Source organism: Mixophyes fleayi, chromosome 1 (genome assembly GCF_038048845.1).
Source record: "Mixophyes fleayi isolate aMixFle1 chromosome 1, aMixFle1.hap1, whole genome shotgun sequence".
In the NCBI taxonomy this organism is placed as follows: Eukaryota; Metazoa; Chordata; class Amphibia; order Anura; family Limnodynastidae; genus Mixophyes; species Mixophyes fleayi.
In genome coordinates, this window is record NC_134402.1 from 91,592,260 (window position 1) to 91,616,405 (window position 24,146).

The 24,146-nt window shown below is 39.3% G+C and overlaps 1 protein-coding gene across 1 annotated transcript in view; it reads left to right on the forward strand.

Annotated features, from left to right (window-relative positions):
• Positions 1-1,144: 1,144 nt before the first annotated feature.
• Positions 1,145-24,146, forward strand: part of TMEM192 (transmembrane protein 192) — a 55,015-nt gene continuing 32,013 nt past the window's right edge. Inside the window, exons 1-3 of the mRNA XM_075197999.1 lie at positions 1,145-1,332; positions 15,390-15,536; positions 17,889-18,147. Coding sequence (XP_075054100.1) covers positions 1,303-1,332; positions 15,390-15,536; positions 17,889-18,147 — 436 coding nt within the window. The 5' untranslated portion in view covers positions 1,145-1,302. The remainder of the gene's footprint in view (positions 1,333-15,389; positions 15,537-17,888; positions 18,148-24,146) is intronic.

Sequence of the window (24,146 nt, forward strand, 5' to 3'; positions counted from 1 at the left end):
CAAGACTGAACTGTTTGTGTACACACTGCATTGTTTGTATACTACCCTGTGGTGGTAGATGTCCTGAAAGTCAGGAGTGCTTAAACATATGTGACGCTCCGGCGAATTGAGAGCCTAGTGGTTTTTATGTTAGCCACGCCCCAATGGCACGTTTGCCACGCCCCCAAATGCATGACCGCACCTCCCAAAATTTTTGCACTGCCGTTTGGCTAGCCACGCCCCTGAATATATGACCATATACCTAATCTTTTTTGCGCCGCCGTAAGGCGGCGCAAAAAAATTTTGGGGCTTACTTCACTATGAGGGGGGCCCCATGAATTTGTTGTACCCGGGCCCTGAATTCTTCTTGGCAGCCCTGCCTGCTACAGTCCCATGTCCATTCTGAGTTCCAATAGCCCCTATTCTCTCAGCATTGCACTCTCTCTCTCTCTAGACTGTTAGTTTTAAACAGCACGGTCCTCTCAAACCTTTGTCTCACGTCTGCACTTTTCTCATCAGCCTTGTATGTTGTTCTCATGTATGGTATTTTAATTCAGAGATGTGCGGTGCCTTACAAATAAACAATGATGCATTTGTGAGGCTTATGTTACTTTAGAAATTGTGACTGTAACATTTGCAGATTATAAAAATGTATCACACTACACATACCAGTCCACATAACTGGGAAAATGACTCGGGTTGGCAGGCTTGCACTACACCACATTACTTAAACTAGCTTTGGTTAAACAGCAGCTTTGCAAGCATTGATTGAATTAATTGAAATGCAACCTAATAGTCTGTGCATTTCATGTGTGCTAACCTGGAATACTATAATCATCATTATCATCATTTATTTATATAGCGCCAGCAAATTGCATAGTTCTTTACAACTGGGGACAAACATAGTAATAGACAATACTGGGTAATACAGACAAAGAGGTAGAAGGCCCTGCTCACAAGCTTACAATCTGTGGGTAAACTATATGAATATGGAGTTTTTCTATTTAGCATATAATACAAGCATCATCACTTTGCTGCCCATGTGCTGCAAATCAGGAGGAGCTGTTATTGTGGGGGTACAACACAGCAGAGTAAGACAGGTAACAGTCTTCTACCACAATAAAATAAAAGAGATTCTGCAGTTTTCCGCCTCATATAGAACTGATCTGATAGAACAACTGACGGAAACGTTTTCAGGGGACAGGAAATACACGTGCTACAAGGAAGGGGAGGGCTGCCAGATCTCAGATTACAGGAGAGTGGTACAGCTACCGGGAGGGTTACTATCCTACATGAGATCCAACGTGTGCCCACAGCAGGAGGATGAACGGTAACCGCAGGCTGCTCATTGATGTAAGTAACCTGGATGTGACGTATCTTTACCATTCACTGGTTCCTATGTGTACAGTAGCACAGACATGGAGGCTGAGTGCTCGCTTATGTACATAGTTTATCTGTTATTGTCAATGGAGCAACGCTCTACGTCAATGGTTATGTCTCACAATTACAATGTTGTACTGCTCTTTGCTAATAATGCGAGTGCTGGATAGAAACAACCGAGATTATAGTGGGTGTCAATTGTGTAATATTTCAAACGTGATCAGATTCTCGGTTCAGTAGTTCGCACTGTGCTCAGTAATACCATAAGGCTGCAGTGTGTGGTCCAGCTGTGTGCCAGTGTATGGTGCCAGTGTGTGGTCCAGCTGTATGCCAGCCTCTGTGGCAGAGAATGGCTGCAGTGCCCAGTTGCACTTGTTGCTCTGTGATATTGTTTTGGTCATGTGACCGCCTGTCACATGACTACTGTTTAGTATTGCAGCTTGCACAGCAGGACAGGACAGTCTTAGTCAACGTTATGTTCCAATGCTTGGAGTTATGACGTCTTGTCTGAGACATGTGTGCTAAAGTTATGTTGAAAGCTTAATTTTCTTGAATGCATTTGGTCTTTAGAAGCTTAAAGGTTTTGCTTTATATTGCACGGCTTGGCACATATATGCTGTTAGTAGTTTTATTATGTCTGTTCTGTCCAGTAGACCTTTCAGAAATACATTTGATCACTATACACTACAGGAGTCCTACGTTTAGCGCCGTAATCATATTGTGTAGTAATCGTGATCCCCCTCCCCATCTTGTTTAAAGATAGTGAGTCTGGTATTCTAACCTGGTCAGCACATTGTTCCTGTGGGATAACAAAGGTCTACACAATAGGGAATAAAGGGCAAAGTGTATTTATGTTTAAATAGTCTGTTGTGATATCTTATGTAAATTGACATTTGATTAGAATCACATTTAAAGCTTGTAAAGTTCATTTGGTCAATATGTTATTGAATGTTATGTTCTCTAGCTGTCATGTGAGAATGGGACAAACATTTTACTTGTGGTAACCACAGAAGGGACCCCACCAAAGTACTGGTATAGGAAATGGTGATTTAGTACAGTGTTTTAAAGTGGAAAACCTCTTTTAACAGGCGTTCACTATGGACACGTGAATGCATTCTATAGCTGCCTTAAATATTTGTATCCTTTTGGGACACTGACAACCCTTTTCATGTTGTATTAAATTGTAAAATGTATATTATTATACTTTTCTCTTTGCTTTTCAAATTGTATTTTTTTGTTTGTTGCTATTATCTTTATAGTTAATTGGTAATTTTATGTAATACAAAAATATTGCTAACAATTAACAAATGAACGTGGAAACAATAGTGACGCATATTTGGTGAAATCCTAACACTTTTTTTTTTAAAAAAAACATACTTTGGTTTGGGCATAGCCCTTGACACAGGGATCCAGCAACTATATCATGATTTCCTGTGATTTTAATACTAGCAACACAAGCTAAATTCAAAGTAAAATGTTCTAAATTACTCCCCATCTGATTCTCTTTAATATTCAGTTAAGAATCTGACTTTGTTTGAAATTCTGCAGATTGTTTTGTAACTACATATTTTCAAACTGAAACAGTTTGTGTACAGCTAAATCATAAAACATTGTTTAATTGCTTCCCTATCAAATATGAATGGGAGGGATGGGTGAAACAGTCTTATGGGTAGATTTATCAAACCTTGTATAAAGGAAAAGTGGAAGTGTTGCCCATAGCAACCAATTAGATTCTAGCTATCAATTTCTAGAATGTACAAGGTAAATAATAGCTGATATCTGGTTGCTTTGGACACCTCCTCCACTTTAACTTTTAGAAGGTTTGATAAATTGTCAGTTCTCCATACTTTATCCTCCATGACTTTTTTGCTTTCATTGATTGCCCTCCTCTTCTGCTCCCCCTTCACTTCATTGACCATCTTGAGAAAGTTCTCTCCTGGTTCACTTTCGACTTGTCCAGCCACTTCTCCAGTGTTTTTACCTGTGAGATAGCCTTCACTCCCACTAGGCTCTGTTCATGTGTGTCTGCTTTTTCATAGCATACCTCTTCTCTAATTCGCTTATTCTGCCTCCAAAATCTACCACTTCTCCAATTCTCTACTATCTTGTGTGACCAACCATCTCTCTCTTTCCACATGGCAGTCCCAATGACTGCTAAAGCTCAAGATGTCCAAACAGCTCATGTAATCTGCCCTCCCATCAGAGCCAGCACTTCCTCTAAAATCTGTTTCACCATCAACAATTCCACAACTTCCTCAATCTCCAAAGCTGGCTGCCTTGGTGTCACCCTAGACTCCACCCTGCTTTACTCATCACGCCCAGTCTTTTTCGCAGTCTGGTCACCTCCAAACTCGAAATATAAACCCTAAATGCAACAAATACTCTAATCCATTATCCTATCATCTCCTGCCTTGACTACTGCAATCTATTCTATGTTGCATTCCCCCAAATCCATCTATCTCCATGAAAATGATTGTCATCTCTCACTGCACTCTGCAAATCCCTCCCCATATCTTTCAGAATGCTATTCAAATTACTCATCCTCTCCTACAAAACCATCCCTTCATATATCTTGAACCTCACCTAGTTATATACTACCACCTCTTGGATATGCCTCTGACCACCACCTCTCTACTGCTCTCTGATAACCATGTCCCACTCCTGTCTACAAAACTACTTCTCTGCTACTTCCCACCAAGAATATTCCCTACCACACCTAATCAGGAAGATTTAAGGGCTTGGGGAAAGACTGAAGTGTAAAATTGTTACTAGAGCCTACCCTGCTCCCACCTCCTACCCACTGTGTCACATTTGGTCATCTTATCTCAGTTTTGCCATTGGACTGCAAGCTCTCGCAAACAGGGTCTTCCTTACCTTCATCATCATCACCATTTATTTATATAGCGCCACTAATTCCACAGCATAGTACAGAGAACTCCTTCACATTCCCTGCCCCATTGGAGCTTACAATCTAAATTTCCTAACACACAAACATAGACAGACATAGAGAGACACTAGGGTCAATTTAATGGCATCCAATTAACCAACTAGCATGTTTTTGGAGTGTGAGAGGAAACCGGAGCACCCGGAGGAAACCCACGCAAACACGGGGAGAACATACAAACTCCACACAGATAAGGCCATGGTCGGGAATTAAACTCATGACCCCAGTTCTGTGAGGCAGAAGTGCTAACCACTTAGCCACCGTCTTGCCCCACGGTTGGTTTTTACGTCTGCACTTATCTTTTCTATAATTATTATACTATTGCCTCTATTCTTTAGTTATCACATAACATTTTGTGCCTTACCAGATTTAGTCCAGCTAATGGGTATTGTGGAGAAGTAGTCTATTAATGCACTCCACAATATGTTGGTTACTTAAGAATACAAATTGTCAGTGATTTAGGTAAACCAATCTGACAACGAGCTAGGATAGTGCTGTAAAAGAATGTACATGGACAATGCCCACTCATGTTATAGGTTCTTGTGGGCTGGAAATTGTATCGTTGTATTGTAACGACGACTATTAAATTGTTAGAGACAGTGGTGGGTCACCAAAAACTTTTTGGAGGACTCTGTCCAGCTCACGGCCCTAGGTTATGAGAACTTACGCATGCACCCCTACCCTATTATGCTTGATTAAATTAATGTTAATTACCAATTTTGTGGTGTAAATTGAATTGTATCACATGTCATAACCAAGGTACAGATTTAATTTTTGTAAAACTGTTTAGAACATGTCGCTAAACATGTGAGATGTGGATGTAATCTCTAGTTACTGCCAGCTTGTTGTAATAGTTTACTAATTATAATGTAGCTATTGCTACAATAGTAAATCCTGGGGAGAAAGGAATGCCTGCAACCTCTCCCATAGAACCCTCGTTTTTTTTTTTTGTTTTTTTTCTTCTTCTACTTTTGTGCACACATGTTTTATGCATGACTGTCACAAATGAATGTTCATACTGAGAGTGGTGGACAAAAACCATAGTGCCACCCAAGACCAACCCCCCCCCCCCCCCGCTCCTCTCCAGTATACAATTTTTAGGACCGTCTCGGCATGTATGACACATTCTATGCAAAAGATAACCAGTTCGCTATAGACAACTCTTTATAAAAGGCATATAATAGACTTTTTACAGTCATGGTACTGTGTCTTTAAGGCAGGAGAATGTGCTGATGCAGAGAACTGTCTGTGTTTACAAGTACAATGTGTCTGATAACATACAGAGACCTTTGTATAGCAGCGGTGATAAATCTAACACAGTTCGGGGGCTGCATTTTGCGGCTATCTAACCTTCAAAAGTGCTGCACATTACCCATAATTTCGGTAATAACTTAAAACAATACATTTAATGAAAGAAACAGACATCTGCCTGCAATGACATATAAGCAGGCATTTTAAACAAGTGTTACAATCTATAGCAAACAGGAGCTGGGGGCCGAAGGTGAAGGCTCAGTGGACTGCATGCGGCTGTAGGGTTACCTGTTGCCCATCACTGGTGGACTGGGTGTATTACTGAGCACTGTGTATGGTGAAATGCAGCGTATATACACTGATATAGAGCACTGTGTATATGGTGCATTGGACAGTAATTGGTGATGGGGGAGGGGGGGGTGCAGCAGAGGATTAGAAGAGTTATTTTGATTGATGGTTTAAATTGGCGATGTTTCTGCCAACCAGTTCCCCATGATCCAGCTGTGAATTAAGACTGCATTGTGACCTGGGAGATGATCCAAGTCATGAGCCCCTTCCACATTTGAGTAGCACTGTGCCTTGTAAACTAAACTACACTCCTTAAATCAATATAATATGCACTAATGCTATATTTTCTGTGTGTGTAGGGGGTGGCATCACTAGTATAATGTTCAAGGTCAGTGCTATTATGTCTGCGGAAATCCATATTGCCAGATGACTTAACTCATTAGCATGAAGTTCTTTGGTACTCTGTTATTTGGGCCACCTGGGTCATTGACTAAAACAAGTGGGCTATGTGAACATTGTTACACAGATAGGTATATTACCCAGACTTGCGATATGCAACAAAATGTGGTCCTGTTCAGAATGCCAAAACCGCAAAAAAAGTACTTGTTTCAAAAATACTTTTCATGTGTCTTTAATGCACTAAACAGGGCTTTATAATTGAACAGATTGGAATCCTGCTCAATGCATTGAGAATGCACATCCTAGCACCGCTAGTGTTAGTGCAACTAATATGGGGAATAATTTTTGCTTTAATGTGGGTACTTCTGCCTCTGCATATCCATCTGTCTTTGCAGGCCTCTACCCAATTATGATTGCTCAGGGGTGTGGCAGAATCAAATGTTGGATTGCAATAGAACCTGGAAACCTACACTTCAAGATAATGAAACACACAAGTCATAACTAATCATTACCAATCTGGATTTTCATCCTCCAAATTTAATCAGATTGCATTTTTTTTAGGATGGAGCCAACCCCGCATTTGAGGTTTCTGATGTACCCCTAAATTCACTTGATTGGAATCCTGTAAAAGACACATGTCAGAGGCAGGTGTGGAGAATTTGGTGTCTCTAACCCTTTTGTGTGGGTTACAATGAAGATTTTATGTCTTGTGCGGTCAATGGAATATAAATTGTACATATACAAGTGTGTATGAGTGTAGGAGGTCTGTTTATTAAACAACAATTTTCTCCATAAAATGGCCATCACACAACTTTATGAAGGTGGCAGATTTTTCCGCCATAAACCATTTAATATTTCTTAATGCAGTCCCCATATATTAATATGGGTACTGCGAAGTTCTGCAATTCATTAAGATTTGAAAAGCTCTGCTTTTCACAGCAAGGTAACACAACGCCATCCTGAGATAATCTGTCATTATCTATGGGATCCTGCTGAGGCCTCTCCAGAGTCACTGGATCCCTCACCTGCGGAAGTGCTATGCACATACACGTTAGTAAGAAGAATTTGTGTTGGAGGGGGGAGACTTCGCCAGAGTTCCCACAGCAACCCCAGCATGCAGCAATGCAGAATGATTGTCACCGCACTGTTTTAATAAATTGACCCCTAGGTGCTGTACAATAGCATCACCCAGGTTAATGGCTAACTGCATATTAAAAACATTGGAAGTGTAAACTAGTTTAGGCGGTCCACTCTGGATTTGGCAAACCAAGCAAGATTACTATTTGCAAAGGTCTCTGCAGTGCAGAAATAACATTATAGATTTTGCTGATGAAATAACTCGAGCCAAGTTTAGTATAGGTTCTAAAACTACAATAGTTCCTCAACTTCATTGCAAAAAAAAATAAATGTGTTCTTTTGGTCTTTTTTATTTTATATAATGTTATAACTTAACTGATTATTGATTCAATTAAAAATAAAAAAAGTTTGCATATTAAGGTTAGATGCTCAAATTTTAGTGAGACACGCGGAAGTGACCATTCCATGTATAAATCTGCACTTTTAAGTGTTTTTTTTTCTAATTATTAAAGTAAATTAAGTCAATTTTTATCTTTTTTTTTTTTTTCTTTTTTTTTTTTAACAGAGCAAAGTTGGTTAACTTGTGCTAAATAGGATGTTCAATGGAATGCTGACCCCTAGTGGGGAGCATGTAGATTGCAAGTTAATAATTTTGCAACATTGTAGGCTAAATAATATGGCTGAATGCTACATATTATTCTCTCAGGTAAAGGCTAAACTTGTGCTCTTAAATAGATCTAAATGTGTCCTTTTTAATGCATCATTTCTACTATTCTTTGGGGCGTATTCAATTGTCGGTGGAAACGCAGAAAATCCTGCGGTCCGTGCACAATTACGGTAATCGTGCGTGGAAAAACAGTTAATACGGTAATTTACTCGCTGGATTTCAGCTCGAAGCTCCCTGAGCCGCGAGCTGAAATCCAGCTAGATTTTACCGTATTAACTGTAAGGGGGGTATTCAATTGTTTCTTTTAACGCGCTAAAACAAAAAAAAACGAGCGCTCGAAAAAAACTTCATATTATACGTTAATTTTACGCGCGTAAACAGTTAATACGGTACTTACTCGCTGCCAGCGGGCTGAATTTCAGCTCGCTGCTCAGGGAGCTGCAAGATGAAATTTAGCGAGTAATTACCGTATTAACGGTAATATTTTTAGAGTGCTCGTTTTTTTTGGTTTTAGCGCGTTAAAAGAAACAATTGAATACCCCCCTAATAGTTTTAACGCCGCAGGACTTTTTAACAATTGAATATGCCCCTTTGTGTGTGTGTTTAGAGCCATCCTCCCTGTACATTGGCCCTTCCAGCTCTACTTGCTAGTCGGGAGAGGAGGGGAAGCTGTGGTGAAAGTGTTGCCACATATGCCTGCAACATATACTAAAGGAAGGACGGAATCTGTCTAAGGGGGTATTCAATTCCCCTCTGAAGTACCGCCGCATAAAACCCATTACCGTTATTGCGGTAATATTAACCCGGCTCGGGGAGCTGCGAGCAAAATGCTGCCATTGAAACTACCGTAAAAACTGTATTTAAGCGCACTATTACCGTTATTACGGTAATAGTGCGCAGGCAGCGTTACTTTTTGCAGTAACGCGCCCAATTGAATTCTCCCCTAAGTGCAGTCTTTGTAACAGAAAGCAAGGGGGACATCAGTGATTTAATTCCAGTATCTTTTGGAGTGGAACATGATCAGTTTTATCAACCTCCATGCTTTTAAGTGTTTAAACATGACATCTGATGCTAAAGGCGAACCAAAGATATTGTGAAAAATCTGAATAACTTTGTAGTCATGAGACTTTGCAGAAGTAATAACAAATAATTTGAATAATTAACTCCTTCCTAGTCACTTATTAAATTAAATACTTAAATGGTATTTCCAGTAGATGAAAGCAGTAGGGGCTGGAGGTTTGCCTTTAATAAACTGGTGTTTTAAATATGGACATAAAAATTTAAAATCTGCAATTTGACAAATCCGCTATTCATTTACCCCCAGGTCCTTTACCTGACATTAAGGCTGTCATGAATCTATATATATTTACAACCCCATGTCATGTACTAATGTTAAGTTTTCAATTGCTAAAACACCTTATTACAGTGCTACTACACTAAAGGCTCTAGGTACTAACATAGGTACTGGCCCAGTGCCCCATTTTTTGGAGCAGCGCTCCTCAACCTTTTTATCACTTTTACTATCTGACCTAGCAACGTGGTATTTGTCACTTTGCTGTCTGTTTAATTTCCACATATTTCCCCTCCATAGCTTTTCCTTGTCTAGCAATGCCAAATGTGTAAGCCCAATTGTGTGTCATTACGTAAATATGCTCCTCCTATACATGGCATGGACTGTTAGAGGTCCTGAGGACTGAGTTTGAGAAACGCTGCTCTACACTCTCACGAATACCCTGAAGTCCGATGCTGGAGCCACTTGGCCAGAGCCCGAAAGCGCAAGTACACATTATGGTGTTGGTTAAACTTGGAGTAGAAGTAACAGTGAGTGGAATACAGTACCTATGATGATAATAATTAGTGTCAGCTCAGAGACCACTCCCGATATTGAAGCCTGAGTCCAAACCCCTGCTCTGCACAGAAACTGTTAACTCAACCATGGCATAGAAAGCGGTAACTTGGATAAATGTAATTGATTAGTAGCTGGACCAGCATTGCCTACTACAGACTGAAAACACAAGGATAAAGTGAACACAATCCATTGAAAGTATAGCAGTGCCTTTGGATAAAAAGTGGCATTGTCTTTGGATGCAATTATTCCAACAAGTAATTTAATCAAATGTATTCCCTGCTAGAGCTGTTCCAGTCAACGGCAGGTGCTGTAATTATGAAGAAGTAATGCCTAGGTGCAACAACAGCTCAGCTGTGAAACAGGAGGCTATACAAGCACACAGAACGGTACCTCTGAATGCTTTAAAGTGCGTTGCACATAAAAATAATCTGTCCTCGGTTGCAACACTCACCATCGGGGTCCAAACTTCCTCTGGAAGCAACATCAGCACAAGAACTGTAGGTTGGCAGCTTTGGGGACTGGGCCAAGAAGCAGCACACAAGCCTCATCGCCAGGCAAAAAGCCAAACGTCATCTAGAGTGGTGTAAAGCACACTTTCATTGGACTCTGGAGCAATGGAAACGTGTTCTCTTGAGTAGTGATTCACACTTCACCATTTGACAGGGTTTGGCAGATGCCTGGAGACCGCTTCCTGCCAGAGTACGTACTGCCAACTGTAAAGTTTAGTGGAGGAGGAATAATGGTCTGGGGCTGTTTATTATAGTTTGGCCTGTGTCCCTTAGTTAAAAAAAGTTAAATCTTAATGTTACAGCATACAATGACATTCTAGAGAAGAGTGTTCCAATTGTGTGGCAACTGTTTAAGGAAAGCCCTTTCCTGTTTCAGCATGACTATGTGCCCATATCTCTCTACAAAGAGAGGTCCATCAAAAAGTGGGTTCCTGAGTTTTGGTGTGGAAGAAGAGCCCTGACCTCCATCCCATCGAACACCTTTGGGACAAATTGGAACGCCGAATGTGAGCCTGTATCAGTGCTCAATCTCAGTAATGTTCCTGTTGTTGAATGGATGCAAATCCCACTTGTCATGTTCTAAACTGTAGTGGAAAGCCTCCCCAGAAGAGTGGAGGCTGTTATTGCAGGAACGGGCGAGGTTCAACTTATTGATGCCCATGATTTTGAAACGAGATATTCAACAAACACACATGGATGTAATGTTCAGGTGTCCACATATTTTTTTTTTTTTGTTTTAACAAATTTATTTTTGTACAAAAGGTGACATTTCAGCACAGGACAGTCAACACAGCAATTATACCAAAGATCGTGAACATGCTATAGCGATCAACAGGTACAAAAGGTTTGAGAAAATGCCTGTGTGGAATGAAGGTGAGAATTAAAGGTTAATAATGAGGGAGGAGGGGAGGAAACTGGAACAGATGCCACCTCCCAGGACCCTGGCTAGTCCGGGAGGACAAATGCAACAATAAGGAGAACTGTCAAATTTCAGCCGGTGTATGTTAGATAGACTGTCTGCTAGCAGCTCTTCTCTTCCTTTCCAACGCCCAAATTCCAGACTCCATTACTGAAAACATCCACTTCAAAAATACTTACAAAACTTGTACAAACATAACAAAGAAATTAAAATACCCTCATTTGATTACAAAAGAAAACCAAGATTTGGCACAGTGCTGCATTTGCTCTGGGTTTATAAAATGAGTCATATCTATCAAGAAGGGCTAAAGGTATATTATTAATTAGAGCAGTGGTTCCCAAACTTTCTCAGTTCAAGGCACCCTTAGGGTCACCATAATCTTTCCAAGGCACCCCTAAGCCAAAATAATTACCGGGTAGTCCCGTTTTTTAAGTAGTTGAGTCAAAATGACGTAAGATGTATTTAGGCCCCTTCACCTTCACATTGTGCCCCTTCACCATATTATTTTGTTCCCCTCTTCTCCATCTCTCTCTGTCCCCCTCCTTGAGCATCTCTCTCTGTCCCCCTTCTTGAGCGTCTCTCTCTGTCCCCCTCCACTTTCCTTTACTTACCTTCTTTCCTGACGTCCTCTCTGCTGCTGCTCCTCACTGAGGCTGATGGACGTGATGACGTCACGCCCGGCAGTCAGTGAGGAGGAGGATCCGGTGCTGGATGATTGGTAAGTTTTGTTTTTTTTCTCTTTTCTTTTTATTGCTAGGGCGATCGCGGCACCCCTGTGACAGCGCTGTGGCACCCCAGGGAGCCGCGCGCACACTTTGGGAACCGCTGAATTAGAGATTTCTTTGACACAGAAGACATGTTTTACTCTTTTCAAAAGCTTAAATCAAAAATCCTCAGCAACTCCCAATTCTTTATGTAGCTACAATTCTGCGATTATATACTGTTAATTACAAATGGTAAGTTAACCTTACTTTCTCCAGCTTACTTTATCTGCTCCATTTTCCTAAAAGTAGTAAGTATATAATTACATTTTTATATAATGACTTTATTTACTTTGATAACCCGAAGCTTTGGCAGAAAATCTACCCTACATGGATCACAGACTCTCTGGAATGGTCTTCACCAGTAGACTTGTATAAATATTTGGATAAAATAATGAAGTGGTGGCACTCAACCAGATTGCAAGAGATCCACCTAAATTTAGTAAATGGAGCTTATATATCCCAGTCCCAATGGGAGCATTATGTAGAAGGAGAATCTGGATTTTGGACAAAATGTAAAACCACCCCTGCCTTTTCCATAACATTTGGTCATGTCAAAAAATAGTCAAGTTTTAGAACAAAATTGTATTCTTTATCAACCATGGTCTGTGAGTAGCTTTCACTAGAGATCATCAGCTATTACAGAGAACTCGCTCACATCAGTCCCTGTCCCATTAGAGCTTACAGTCTAAATTCCCTAAGACACACACTAAGGTGAATTTAGTAGCAGCCCATTAACCCCAAGAAGTATTCCTTTCTATCTGATATTAAAACTGAACTTGTGTAAACAGACGAGCTCTAATATACATTTACACCCCCCCCCCCTCACGTATTTATGCACCCAGTGGGAATGATTCAACGGTGTGCAGCATGAATCATTTCTGAACTTTAGACCTTGTAGACAAATAGTCTTATTTTATTTTGTTCCCTCACCCGAGTTTTATTTCCTACCCCTACAATACTGTGCAAAATTTTTAGGCAGGTGTGGAATAAAAATGCTGCAAAGTAAGGATGCTTTCAAAAATAGAAGTATTAAGAGTTTAATTTTTATCAATTCACAAAATGCTAAGTGAATGAACAAAAAAATAAATCTAAATCAAATCAATATTTTGTGTGACCACCCTTTTCAAAACAGCATCAATTCTTCTAGGCTAGGTACACTTGCACACAATTTTTGAAGGAACTCAGCAGGGAGGTTGTTCAAAACATCTTTAAGAACTATTTACAGATTTTCTGTGGATGTAGGCTTGCGCAAATCCTTCTGTCTATTCATGTAATCCCAGACAGACTCGATGATGTTGAGATTAGGACTTTATAGGGGCCATATCATCACTTCCAGGAAGTCTTCTTTACGCTGAAGATGGCCACACAATTAAAACCATCTGCTTAATATTGTGTAGGCACTTTGTGCTGCCAAAACAACTCTGACCTGTCAAGGCATGGACTTCACAAGACCTCTGAAGGTGTCTAGTGGTATCTGGCACCAAGACGTTGGCAGCAGATCCTTTAAATCCTGTAAGTTGCGAGGTGAGGCGTCCATTGCTCTGAATTGTTTTTCCAGCACATCCCACAGATGCTCGATTGGATTGATATCTGGGGAATTTGGAGGCCAAGTCAATACCTTCAACTCTTCGTCATACTCCTCAAACCAGAACAGTCTTTAGTGTGGCAGGGCGCAGTATCCAGCTAGCAGGGAATTCTGTTGCCGTAAAGGGGGGTACTTGGTCTGCAACAATGTTTAGGTAGGTATTCTGTGTCAAAGTAACATCCACATGAATGAGAAGACCCATTATTTCCCAGCAGAACATCGTAAAGAGCATCACACCGCCTCCGCCGGCTTGCCCTTTTCCCATAGTGCATTCTGGTGACATCTCTTCCCTACGCGTATTGATGAGCCTTGGGCGCCCATGACTCTCTTTCCTTGGACCACTTTTGATCGTTACTAACCACTGCATACTAGGAACACCCCAGAAGATCTGCCGTTTTGAAGATGTTCTGACCCAGTGGTCAAGCCATCACAATTTGGCCTTTGTCAAAATCTCTCAAATACTTACAATTTTCCTGCTTTCAACACATGAACTTCAAGAATGGACTGTTCACTTGCAGCCTAATATATCCCACCCTTGACAGCTGCCATTGTAATGAAATAATGTTATTCACTTCACTGAGTAGTTTTAATATTGTGGTTGATCGGTGTATATATTCACATAAGGAACACGTTTTTCTCAAGTTAACATTTTAATTTACTGTACAGCTTTTTATGGGAGTTCACCATTTCTAGACATTTTACATGCTAGAGCAAACTGGACTAACTAATTTATACAATGTGGTCAATTGAAAACTGCTTTGTTTGTGTGCGTGTTTTCTCCATTTTACTTGAAATTGGGGATGTTTGACTTTTTGTTAGATGGGGAGTTGACTATTTATGCTTCCTTTTATTAAGAAGTTGTTTTGTCAATTTAAAATTTTAATAATATGGATTAATTTTTTTATGAATATATCATACTTGCCAACTCTCCCGGAATGTCCGGGAGACTCCCGCATTTCGCGAGAGTCTCCCGGACTCCCGGGAGAGTGTGTCAATCTCCCTGATCTGCCCACTTCCTAGCGAAGTGGGCAGAATTCGGTTTAAACGCCGCTGCAAAATGACTCGTTTTGCGTCATTACACCTCCTCCGGCTGGCTCCCGGAAGTCAAATCTAAAATGTTGGCAAGTATGGAATATATCATTATCACTGCACTACGTATATTGTCTGTCATGTTAAAAATGAATTTACTTTGCACTAATTCTGAAGTTTGCTAATCGTGGTGAAGCTGCTCTCTGCCCATAGTCACATGTTGGCTAATTCTGTATACTAAACTCTATGTAGCCTGTGACTAATTATACACCTGACATAACTGAGGTGTATACACCCTTTTGCAGCACAAACTGGTATCTCTCTCATGCGTGATGTTTCTGCCTGTGTCTACCTTTCTTCCTTCGTTTGTGCTGTACGCTCTGTAGATCTGTCCAATTATTTTTTGGGGGTCATTTAGTAGAGTATTTTTCATAAATATCTACTGCATGGCTGAGAAAATCAAAATGTTGGCATATGAATGAAATGTGTTTATTAAAAATTGCAACGATAATTACTCTGGAGGAGCACACAGCCTGTCTATGAACCTCAGTTTGTCACTTTATACAGTACATTCTTTTTTTTTTTACCAATATAGTAACTGAGGTACAGAAAGGCCACCGTAACACCAGATTCGTTCTTTCCAGTGTATGTGGTGATGACAATTGGTGTACCTATGTGATTCTGTGGCACAAAGTGAAATGCTAAGTGGACAGTGAGTGACTAAACTATTTGTATTTTGTTTTATGCAGAGTTCTGGAGAGCTGACCCAGAGTGCAGATGAAGACTGTTTCCTGGACGCCCCTCTCCTGCCTTCGCAGAAACTTCACGCTGATATCCGGCCAATCTTCCACCCGGTGCCCACAGTCAGTGTTAGCATTGTACTAGTACTGCTGCAGGTAGGTAATTGAGAATATAAGCGTTGATATCAGGACTATTACAATTCTGAAATTCTAAAGCTTTAGATAGTTTTCTCTTGTTTGTAATGTCCTTGGATCATCCTTAGATTAAAATACATCCAATTATATAGATCGACTAAAGGCTGTCACAGTAGTGCTGCCTATATGTGTGTATTGAACACTGCTCATGGTACACAATCATCTATTTATATAGCGCCACTAATTCCGCAGTGCAGTACAGAGAACTCACTCACATCTGTCCCTGCCCCATTGGAGCTTAGTCTAAATTCCCTAACACACACACAGACTAAGGGCAATTTACATTAGTTATTTGAACTTCACTTGCCCACACAAAAAATGAGTGTAAAGTATTTTGTTATTTTGCTGCTTTCGTTTCTTCCCGCTATATGTCTCAAAATATTAATAGACACTAATTTGAGATTTAAGACCATGGCTTAAATCCACATTCAGAAACCCCATATTAACGCACATACACTATAACATATATGCATTACACACTTTAAAGCAGAATAATATAAATGGTATAATACATTCATAGTGTTTGCAGTATGCATGTGCTCAAGCTGTCCATCATAATGACTGTAGATTGTAAAGGTCAGTAAACTTATACCCCTTACCCCTTTCAGATTGTCGCCCCTGCAATGTCCTTTGTATAGGAACCCGGGATATTGCATGGGGACAGAGCCTCCCACCCTAGCAAATTCCCGGGTAGACAGTGTTTACGCTGAACACGGAACTGCCTGGGACTCCCTGGCAACATCACAAGAGGAGCTCTGATTGGCTCCTTTTGTGGTGGTGAGTTTTTTCTTTTTTTTTTTTACTTGTGTCTTTTTAACTTTACAATGGTGTTCAGTGAGACCCGGGTCTCACCATTCACACTGGCAGCTACCTGGGTCGGACCTGGGAATAACCCTTTGAGACCCGGGTCTAATTCCCGGGTCACGCGGCCCGATTAGATGCCCCTGGACCCATTCCCACTGAGCCTCGCCCCAGGACGTTGAGGCTTGCCCTGGTAAAAACCCAGGTCTTTTAGTCGGTGTGTAAGGTAGGCAGCGTATCAATAATCAGCTAAGAAATGTGTAATTTGCTGTTCTAATTATTTTATTACACTTTACAAACAATAAGAAAGTATTATATATTCCTTCTTCTACTGTTACTCATATACAAATCCACATTGTGGCCTGTAGATGTGTCATTAGCATTTTACTCAGTGACATGGTCAAAACAAAAAAAAAGTAAGATGTAAAATAAAGACCAGAAGATTGCTACCACAAGAAAACATATATTTTTTTCTTTCTTTTTTTTAAAATTATTTTATATTAATTTCAGCAGCATATTCAAAAGAAAAGCATTAAAAAATGATTAAGTTAAAAATGTAATGATAATTGTCCTGTAGTATGAATTGCAGAGATAAAAATATATCAATTGTATAATTCACCGCATTAAAATTTTTTCCAATTTGCAAACAATTGGTTTGTTACGTGCTGCTTCTCATATGGGTAGGTAGGAACTTTTCCAGTAAATGTTATTGAGGTCAAAGATAACTATGGTCAACTTATTTCTACATCACATGAACTGTGCAAGTGGGAACAACCTCTAAGTGCATTTTATTTATTTGTTTATTTATTTTATTTACATTTTTTATTTGTGGTGTATTTATAAATGAAAAGTAATCTGAAGATACTGAAAGTAAGACCATGTGCTAGGTATCCATTTTTGCTTATACTTTGCCCCGTATACTGTCTACTTGACAACATTGATCACATGTCACAGACATAAACCTAAGAAATGGTTGGTTGGTTGTACCATTGTTGCCTTGTAGCACTAGGGTCTGGATGTAATTCCAGCCAGGGTGCTAATTCTATATTCTCCCCATCTGTACTTTGTTTTTGGAATGTTGGAGCAAACATAGCGCCCCACGATTTGAGTAAAATAAACATTCTGTGATTGTATAGTGTGGCATGGTATGTAGACGCTCTGTAAAGAATTGATAATATATTTGTAATAAATTTTATCAAGCTGCGGGTTTGAAGAAGTGGAGATGTTGCCTATAGCAACCGATCAGTTTCTAGCTGCCATTTTGTAGAATGTACTAAATAAATGAAAAACTAGAGTCTGGTTGCTATAGGCAACATCTCCACTTTTTTAAACTTGCAGCTTGATAAATTTACCCCCTGGACTGACTTAAAACAAGTCTTGGAAATAACAGCAGCGTAAGTAATAATATAAGGTATATGTTGTTGTTCTGTGTAAATAGCTGATATTTACGTTATTGAACGGTTGTTTTTAAAAGGAAATTAACCTCACAATATATCTAACTTGTTTCTCCAGGTGGTGTTTGTAGCTCTGACATCCCTCTCTGGTTATTTTTGCTTATTCAATGATGAAGAGGATACATGCCAGAAATACACCACACCGCTTAATCTGTCCACCACAGTCGTCATTTCTAAAGTCATTCTGTGGTTGCTTCATGTGCTCAATGAGCGTTTTGTCCAGCACCAGCATTGTAAAGTGAGGAACCAAGGCTACCTTAACCTGTACCGATCCAGCAGGCATCTCACGACACTTCCTCTAACGATACAATCTACAGGTACTGTATATAAACTGTGTGTATACAGCATATGAGTCACTGTCCTCTTTAAAAAAGAAAAAAAAAAAAATGCAAAAAAAATCAATAGGATAAGTTATAGAATATTTTGCTGTAGGATGCCATACATCTCATTTGAAGTTTTTCTAGGGTTTGTTTGTGTTATATTTTTGTGTGTGTGTTTTTCTACCCCCTTCCCCTCATGTAAGATCTCCCTGGGATCATCTTGATTCCCTTTGCAGGTGTCTGGACTTTGATCTGTTTGTTAACTTAAGTCTGTGGCCTTAACTATAAATCTAATCATGATCTCGTGTTTGAATTTGCCAAAAGATATATCCCCCATATTCCTTCTATTTTGCTCCAGATGAGTCTGTTGAAAACAATGTTATCCCTTCAAAAGGTATTGTTTCAAAGAGGTTTCCATACCACATATTACAATTCTCATGGTGTCACAATCTCTGATAGAAGGGCTCTATGTCAGCACTGATTTTATGGGCCTTGCATTGTATTTATTTCTTATGGTATAGCCGGTAGTCTTATATTTGTACATATATACAGTGTGTATATATATATATATATATATAATTGGTAAACTTTGTTCCTTGCCGTTGGCTCCGGATGTTGTAGTGGAGGGTTTTAAACGCTGTATAGGATATGGCCGTTAGAGATGGCTGCAATTTAGATCAGCTATGTTCTCCACCTCCCACATAATTATCTTCTCACAGTTAAAGGTTTGTGAAGGCAGTCGTTGCAGCAAGGACGGGATGGTTCAGAGATCTACTGGAATACTATCGCAATACAGCTGTTAGACCCAGTGAGTTCAACTGCTGTTCCCATTTATGTTCTTGCACTGGTGACCTCTGTAGCCTCCTTGATAGTAGCATTGACAGATAACCATAAGAATGCCCAATCGGCACAAAAGCTAAAGCCTTATCCAGAACCAGAACAAGAAAAAAGTTTGGATAACGTAAATGTTGAAGGACGGTCATGGTTCCTAGCAACTGATTGTCTAAAGATTTCTACAATGAGTCATTTGTCATGTCTCCACCTACTGTTGTCTCCTTATTCCAACCACACCGGCCTGTGCCTGCACAACTATGCCAATCAACAAAGGCTGCTTTAATAATGGTGGCTTATAATGTATCTGCCTTACAATAGACACACAGTTTTCTCCCCAGCAGCAACAATTGTTATTCCATAACATTGTGTATCCTTTTTTCATTCACACCTCTTAGATTTGAGTACGGTCATCTTAACCCACTGTTCCCTGTTGTTGTACGTAATTTGTTTGTTATGGTTTCCCCCGCTAATGTACATGTGCAGATTGGTGTAATGTGCATTTCTTCACAAGATGTTTGGATGCGGAGAGCTTGTCCTGAATAGACTTTGGCCTTGTCCTCAGCCTCCCATGAAGTGTTACCCTGGCTTGCTGCTGTGGAATACTTGGCAAGAGGCACATCTGACCACCTCCTCCCTTAAAGTGTGAGGACTTAATCCTGCCTGGCTGATGGTTCTTGATATTGCCATTGTCTGGTCTGCTATCCAATATTGACAGAAGAACTTACATTCTGTGATTAAATATGGGATTGAATATATCCTAATATAGGATGCTTAAAAAAAAAGCAATCTATGGAGCATATATTTAATTTCACAGTACTGATGTACCCTCGTGCAAATCTGCCAGGAGTCGATGCCTGGGGTACAAGCCCTGGAGTTGGAGAATGTGAACTACCCTATTAAGCGAAATAGAAATATACAAACGAGCGCTCCACTTAGTGTGATAGCCCTTGATGACTTTGTAGGCTGTCACCTTACCCCACAGTTGAATATGCAAATATCAAAAAATAATTCACCTCAGTGAGCGCTACACATTATCACCACATAAAATAAATGAATATTGTGTCATCGAAAGTCCATGATAAACTTGATGAATCGTCTACTTTATTTAATTCAATCAGAACCTCCAAAGAATGAAAGAAGCAAAAATACATAAAGTGTAGTATATTGATACAATAAAACTTGAACATAAAGCCAAACGTGATTAGTGGAACAGCATCATATATAATGTGCAGATGAACCACGAGCACAAACAGTGGACAATGAGTATTGAGTGAGCCTCCAATAATTATGGCTATATTGAACACCAAATGTGTAGCAATATTCTAAAGGAATGTCATTGCCTTGAAAAAGACCTAATGGTTGAAACGCATCGGCGGCTTCCCATAAAGGACACTAGACTTCTGCTAGTCCCGTTCCATCTGCACATCCCTGGGGCCCCGTAAGATATTGCTGAAAAACATTTGCGTCTTATGTTTCTGGTATACAGATAGACTATTATCTTTATTGGAAAGTGTTACACCTGTCTATACTTGTTATCTATTTTTAGATAGTTTGTTTACAAATAAAAATGAGATAATGCACTATGTATTTCTCCTTTCTTTCTTTGCCCCCCAATTTTTTCTGAGGATTGATAGAAGATGGCGGTAAAGTCTTCATCCTCCAATAGGATTTGATTTGGAAATATATTTATATATGTCTGCCCTATTTGTGATCAAGTAAGCACATTCACATGAGGGTGAACTTCTAAGAAGATCTTTACACATTTGGGGGTATATTTACTATACTGCAGGTTTAAAAAAGTGGATATGTTGCCTATAGCAACCAATCAGATTCTAGTTATCATTTATTTAGTACATTCTACAAAATGACAGCTAGAATCTGATTGGTTGCTATAGGCAACATCTCCACTTTTTCAAATTCACAGTTTAGTAAATATACCCCTTGGTGTTCAATATTTCCCTAATTTATTGGAGGCTCACTCAATACTCATTGTCCACTGTTTGTGCTTGTGGTTAATCTGCACATAATATATGATGGTGTTTAACTAATCACGTTTGGCTTTATGTTCAAGTTTTATTGTATCAATATACTACACTTTATGTATTTTTGTTTTCTTCTTTTTCATTCTTTGGAGGCTCTGATTGAATTAAATAACGTAAAAGATTCATCGGGTTTATCGTGCACTTTCGATGACACTATTTTAGGTGGTGATAATGTGTAGTGCTCATTGAGGTGAATTATTTTTTTTAACTCTATTAAGCAGGTTGATGGAGTTACTCTCAACAGTGGCAGCTCACTTTTCTACTCTACTATAAGGCGCATAAGAAATTGTTACATTAGGCAAGTGCTATTTTGGAGAGAATAGCTTTCCTTTCTAGATCTGATTGCCCAGTTATAGCTAGTACTCAACTTTGGGTCCTCTGGGATCTTTTGTTCTTCATATTCTACCAATTTATTTTTATCTAGTGAAAAATATACCTTTGTGGAACTTAATTGATTTCTTGATACAATTGACTGGTTCCATCTGGATGGGAAGCAGAGTAGTTATTGCATAATACTCTAACACTGAATCAGAAAATCCTACATGTTATTGGATTAACCATTAAGTGGTTCAAATCCTACATGTTATTGGATTAACCATTAAGTGGTTCAATCAAAACTTAGGCTCAATATGAAGTCTTTATATAAACCCATTTCAATTTGAAATTGTGACATTAAGATCCTTTTTAAAGTCTTTGCTATGCAATGCAATACAAATATCTCTGTCACTTTTATTAATCTGAAGCAGACTGGATTTATGCAGTTATGCAGCATATTAACCATATCCATAACCTGTCATTAAGGCTTAGTTTCAGGTGGTGCAGCTTCTATAGACGTTTGTAAGGCCTAGAGTGGGAATATTTGTGTATGGTTCTCAGGGTGATATGGTATAGTCCATGCTTTATCTAAACAATAAGTATAACAGAATCCACTTTAGATAGAATGGGGTGTTACTTGGTTTTGTCTGCTAGTCATGGCGCCCAGCGGCAGCACCTGCTGAGGGTCCTGCCTCACTTTATGCTGAATTAAATCCGCCCCGTGTTTGAATTTTAGTGCCACTTTTTCTAGTATGGTAATGCCGTAAAATCGTGAGGATTGGTCAACATTGCACCACTGTCAGGTAATGGTTTACTGTGTAGTTATTTTGGTAGTTCATTGTTGTTCTAACAGGGAGGAAAGGTATGCATGAAAAAATATAGGGTTTGTTGTTGTAATGTTTTGGTTTAGTTATATTATAAAAATACTAAATATTTGATAATTTTAAAAATAAATACATTGGCTTTGGTGCACATTTAAAATACTGATAGAGTAGTAGGGATATGTATAGTTTAACATGTATTCTGTATTGTAACGTTCTAAACCTATTTCTGATTCAATATTATAAGTTAGTGTATATATAAAATAATATTCATGGTAATATAGAGGATTTTATTAAAGGAATGATTGTATTATTATCCTGTAATATAACATGGTAATATTGACATTCAAATGTATTCTTAGTGACTCACATAAAGGTTCCACAAATCTAATTTAATAGAACGTGTTATTGTTTTTGTGAAAGTGTTTGTTTAGTTGAAAGTGGCTTTTAATGTGTTTTCAGTTGTTAAGATAATAGTTTCACTTGCAGCCACAAGGTGGTGCTATGTGACCAATATAATTCCTGGGTTATCATATTTGTAATAACACCTGTCACCAGGTTAGCATATGTTGTTTATTTATACTGCCATGTGTTCTAATAGGAATTTTCTGTGTGAAAATGTTCGCCATCCATCTGGGAGAGAGTCTGTTCTGTAGCACACCCTGTATACTAATGTGAGGAAGATAGGCCTGATCTGTCTGGCCCAACTCCCTAGTGCTGGTGCACCAGTGAACTGGGCCAGTCGGATGTTTAGAGAGAATAATGTTGTCATCTCACCTACAGGAGATGCCTTGATGTCCGGCAGGTGAGCTTAACCCCAATATAGCTATATTGTGCACAGAATTCTCCTTTGTGTTTATGCTGCCACAGTGATTTTTAAATTCTGTTTGTTTCTGAGCGCCGGACAACATTTTTCTTTTATTTGCACTTGCACATTGGTCCTATTTGTCCTTGGCTGCCGTTTCAAATGATTTTATACACTTGTACACATTTCATTAATTTAAAGAAGCGCCCTTTTTTCCTTTCACTATTTTTTGGATGTTTAGAGAGTTTGACTGATAGAGAGTGGGACAGTGGCACTAGAGAGACCAAGCACTGGCCGAAATGACTGTCATATGCTTAATAGTTGTGCTTGTTAATCTTATTCTCCCTTCAGCCCTAGGCCCATTTCTATTACTAGTATAGAACACTGGAAACACTGATATGGAGCTAAAAGGAGGAGCAAGTTGGTAACATTTTATAGTAGATAATAGTGCAGCTTTAGAAGAGCTAAAACTGTTTCCTTTGAAACTGTGCTATAGCTGCAGAACTCTGGAAATACAGAAACCAAGGCAACCTTACATAATGCAAATATTTTGAGGACATTCCATTGCTGAGGTTTGCTATATAAATGCGTGTTGAGGTTTCTTTCCTATCATCATATAATAAAAATGTCATAAAACTCTACTGTAGATATTTACTGCTAATATAAGGGCCACTGTGGTCTTTTAGGGCAACATATGGCATATCGGTATCTCTTGGACACCTCCTGTTGTAGAAATGTTTGTTACAAAATGCTCCTAATACCTAGTTGTACTTATTTTATTTCATTTACTGGAATATAAAATACATGATGTCACACAAGTGGTCAGTCTGATTCGCTCACATGGATCAGACGAACAGATCCCTGCTTTGATACAACAAAGGTAATGTATTGGTTTTGGGTGGAGTTTGAGATAAATAAAAGTCACTTACCATGACGGCTCTGTTAGTCGCATCCTCCTGGGTCTACACTTGCTCTAACACCTCCTGCTCCGCCTAAGTGAAACAAAGTAAGCCGGTTTTGATGCCCCCCATCCATGAACTTCCTATTCAGGTGGAGCGAGTGGAGTCTGTGAACGGACCATGGAATGTAAGCGAGCCTCCATTTTGTTCAATGTTTTATCTCCTTGTCATTTAAAGGACCACTTAACCTGTTCAGTTTGCTCTTTTCTACATCACCTGT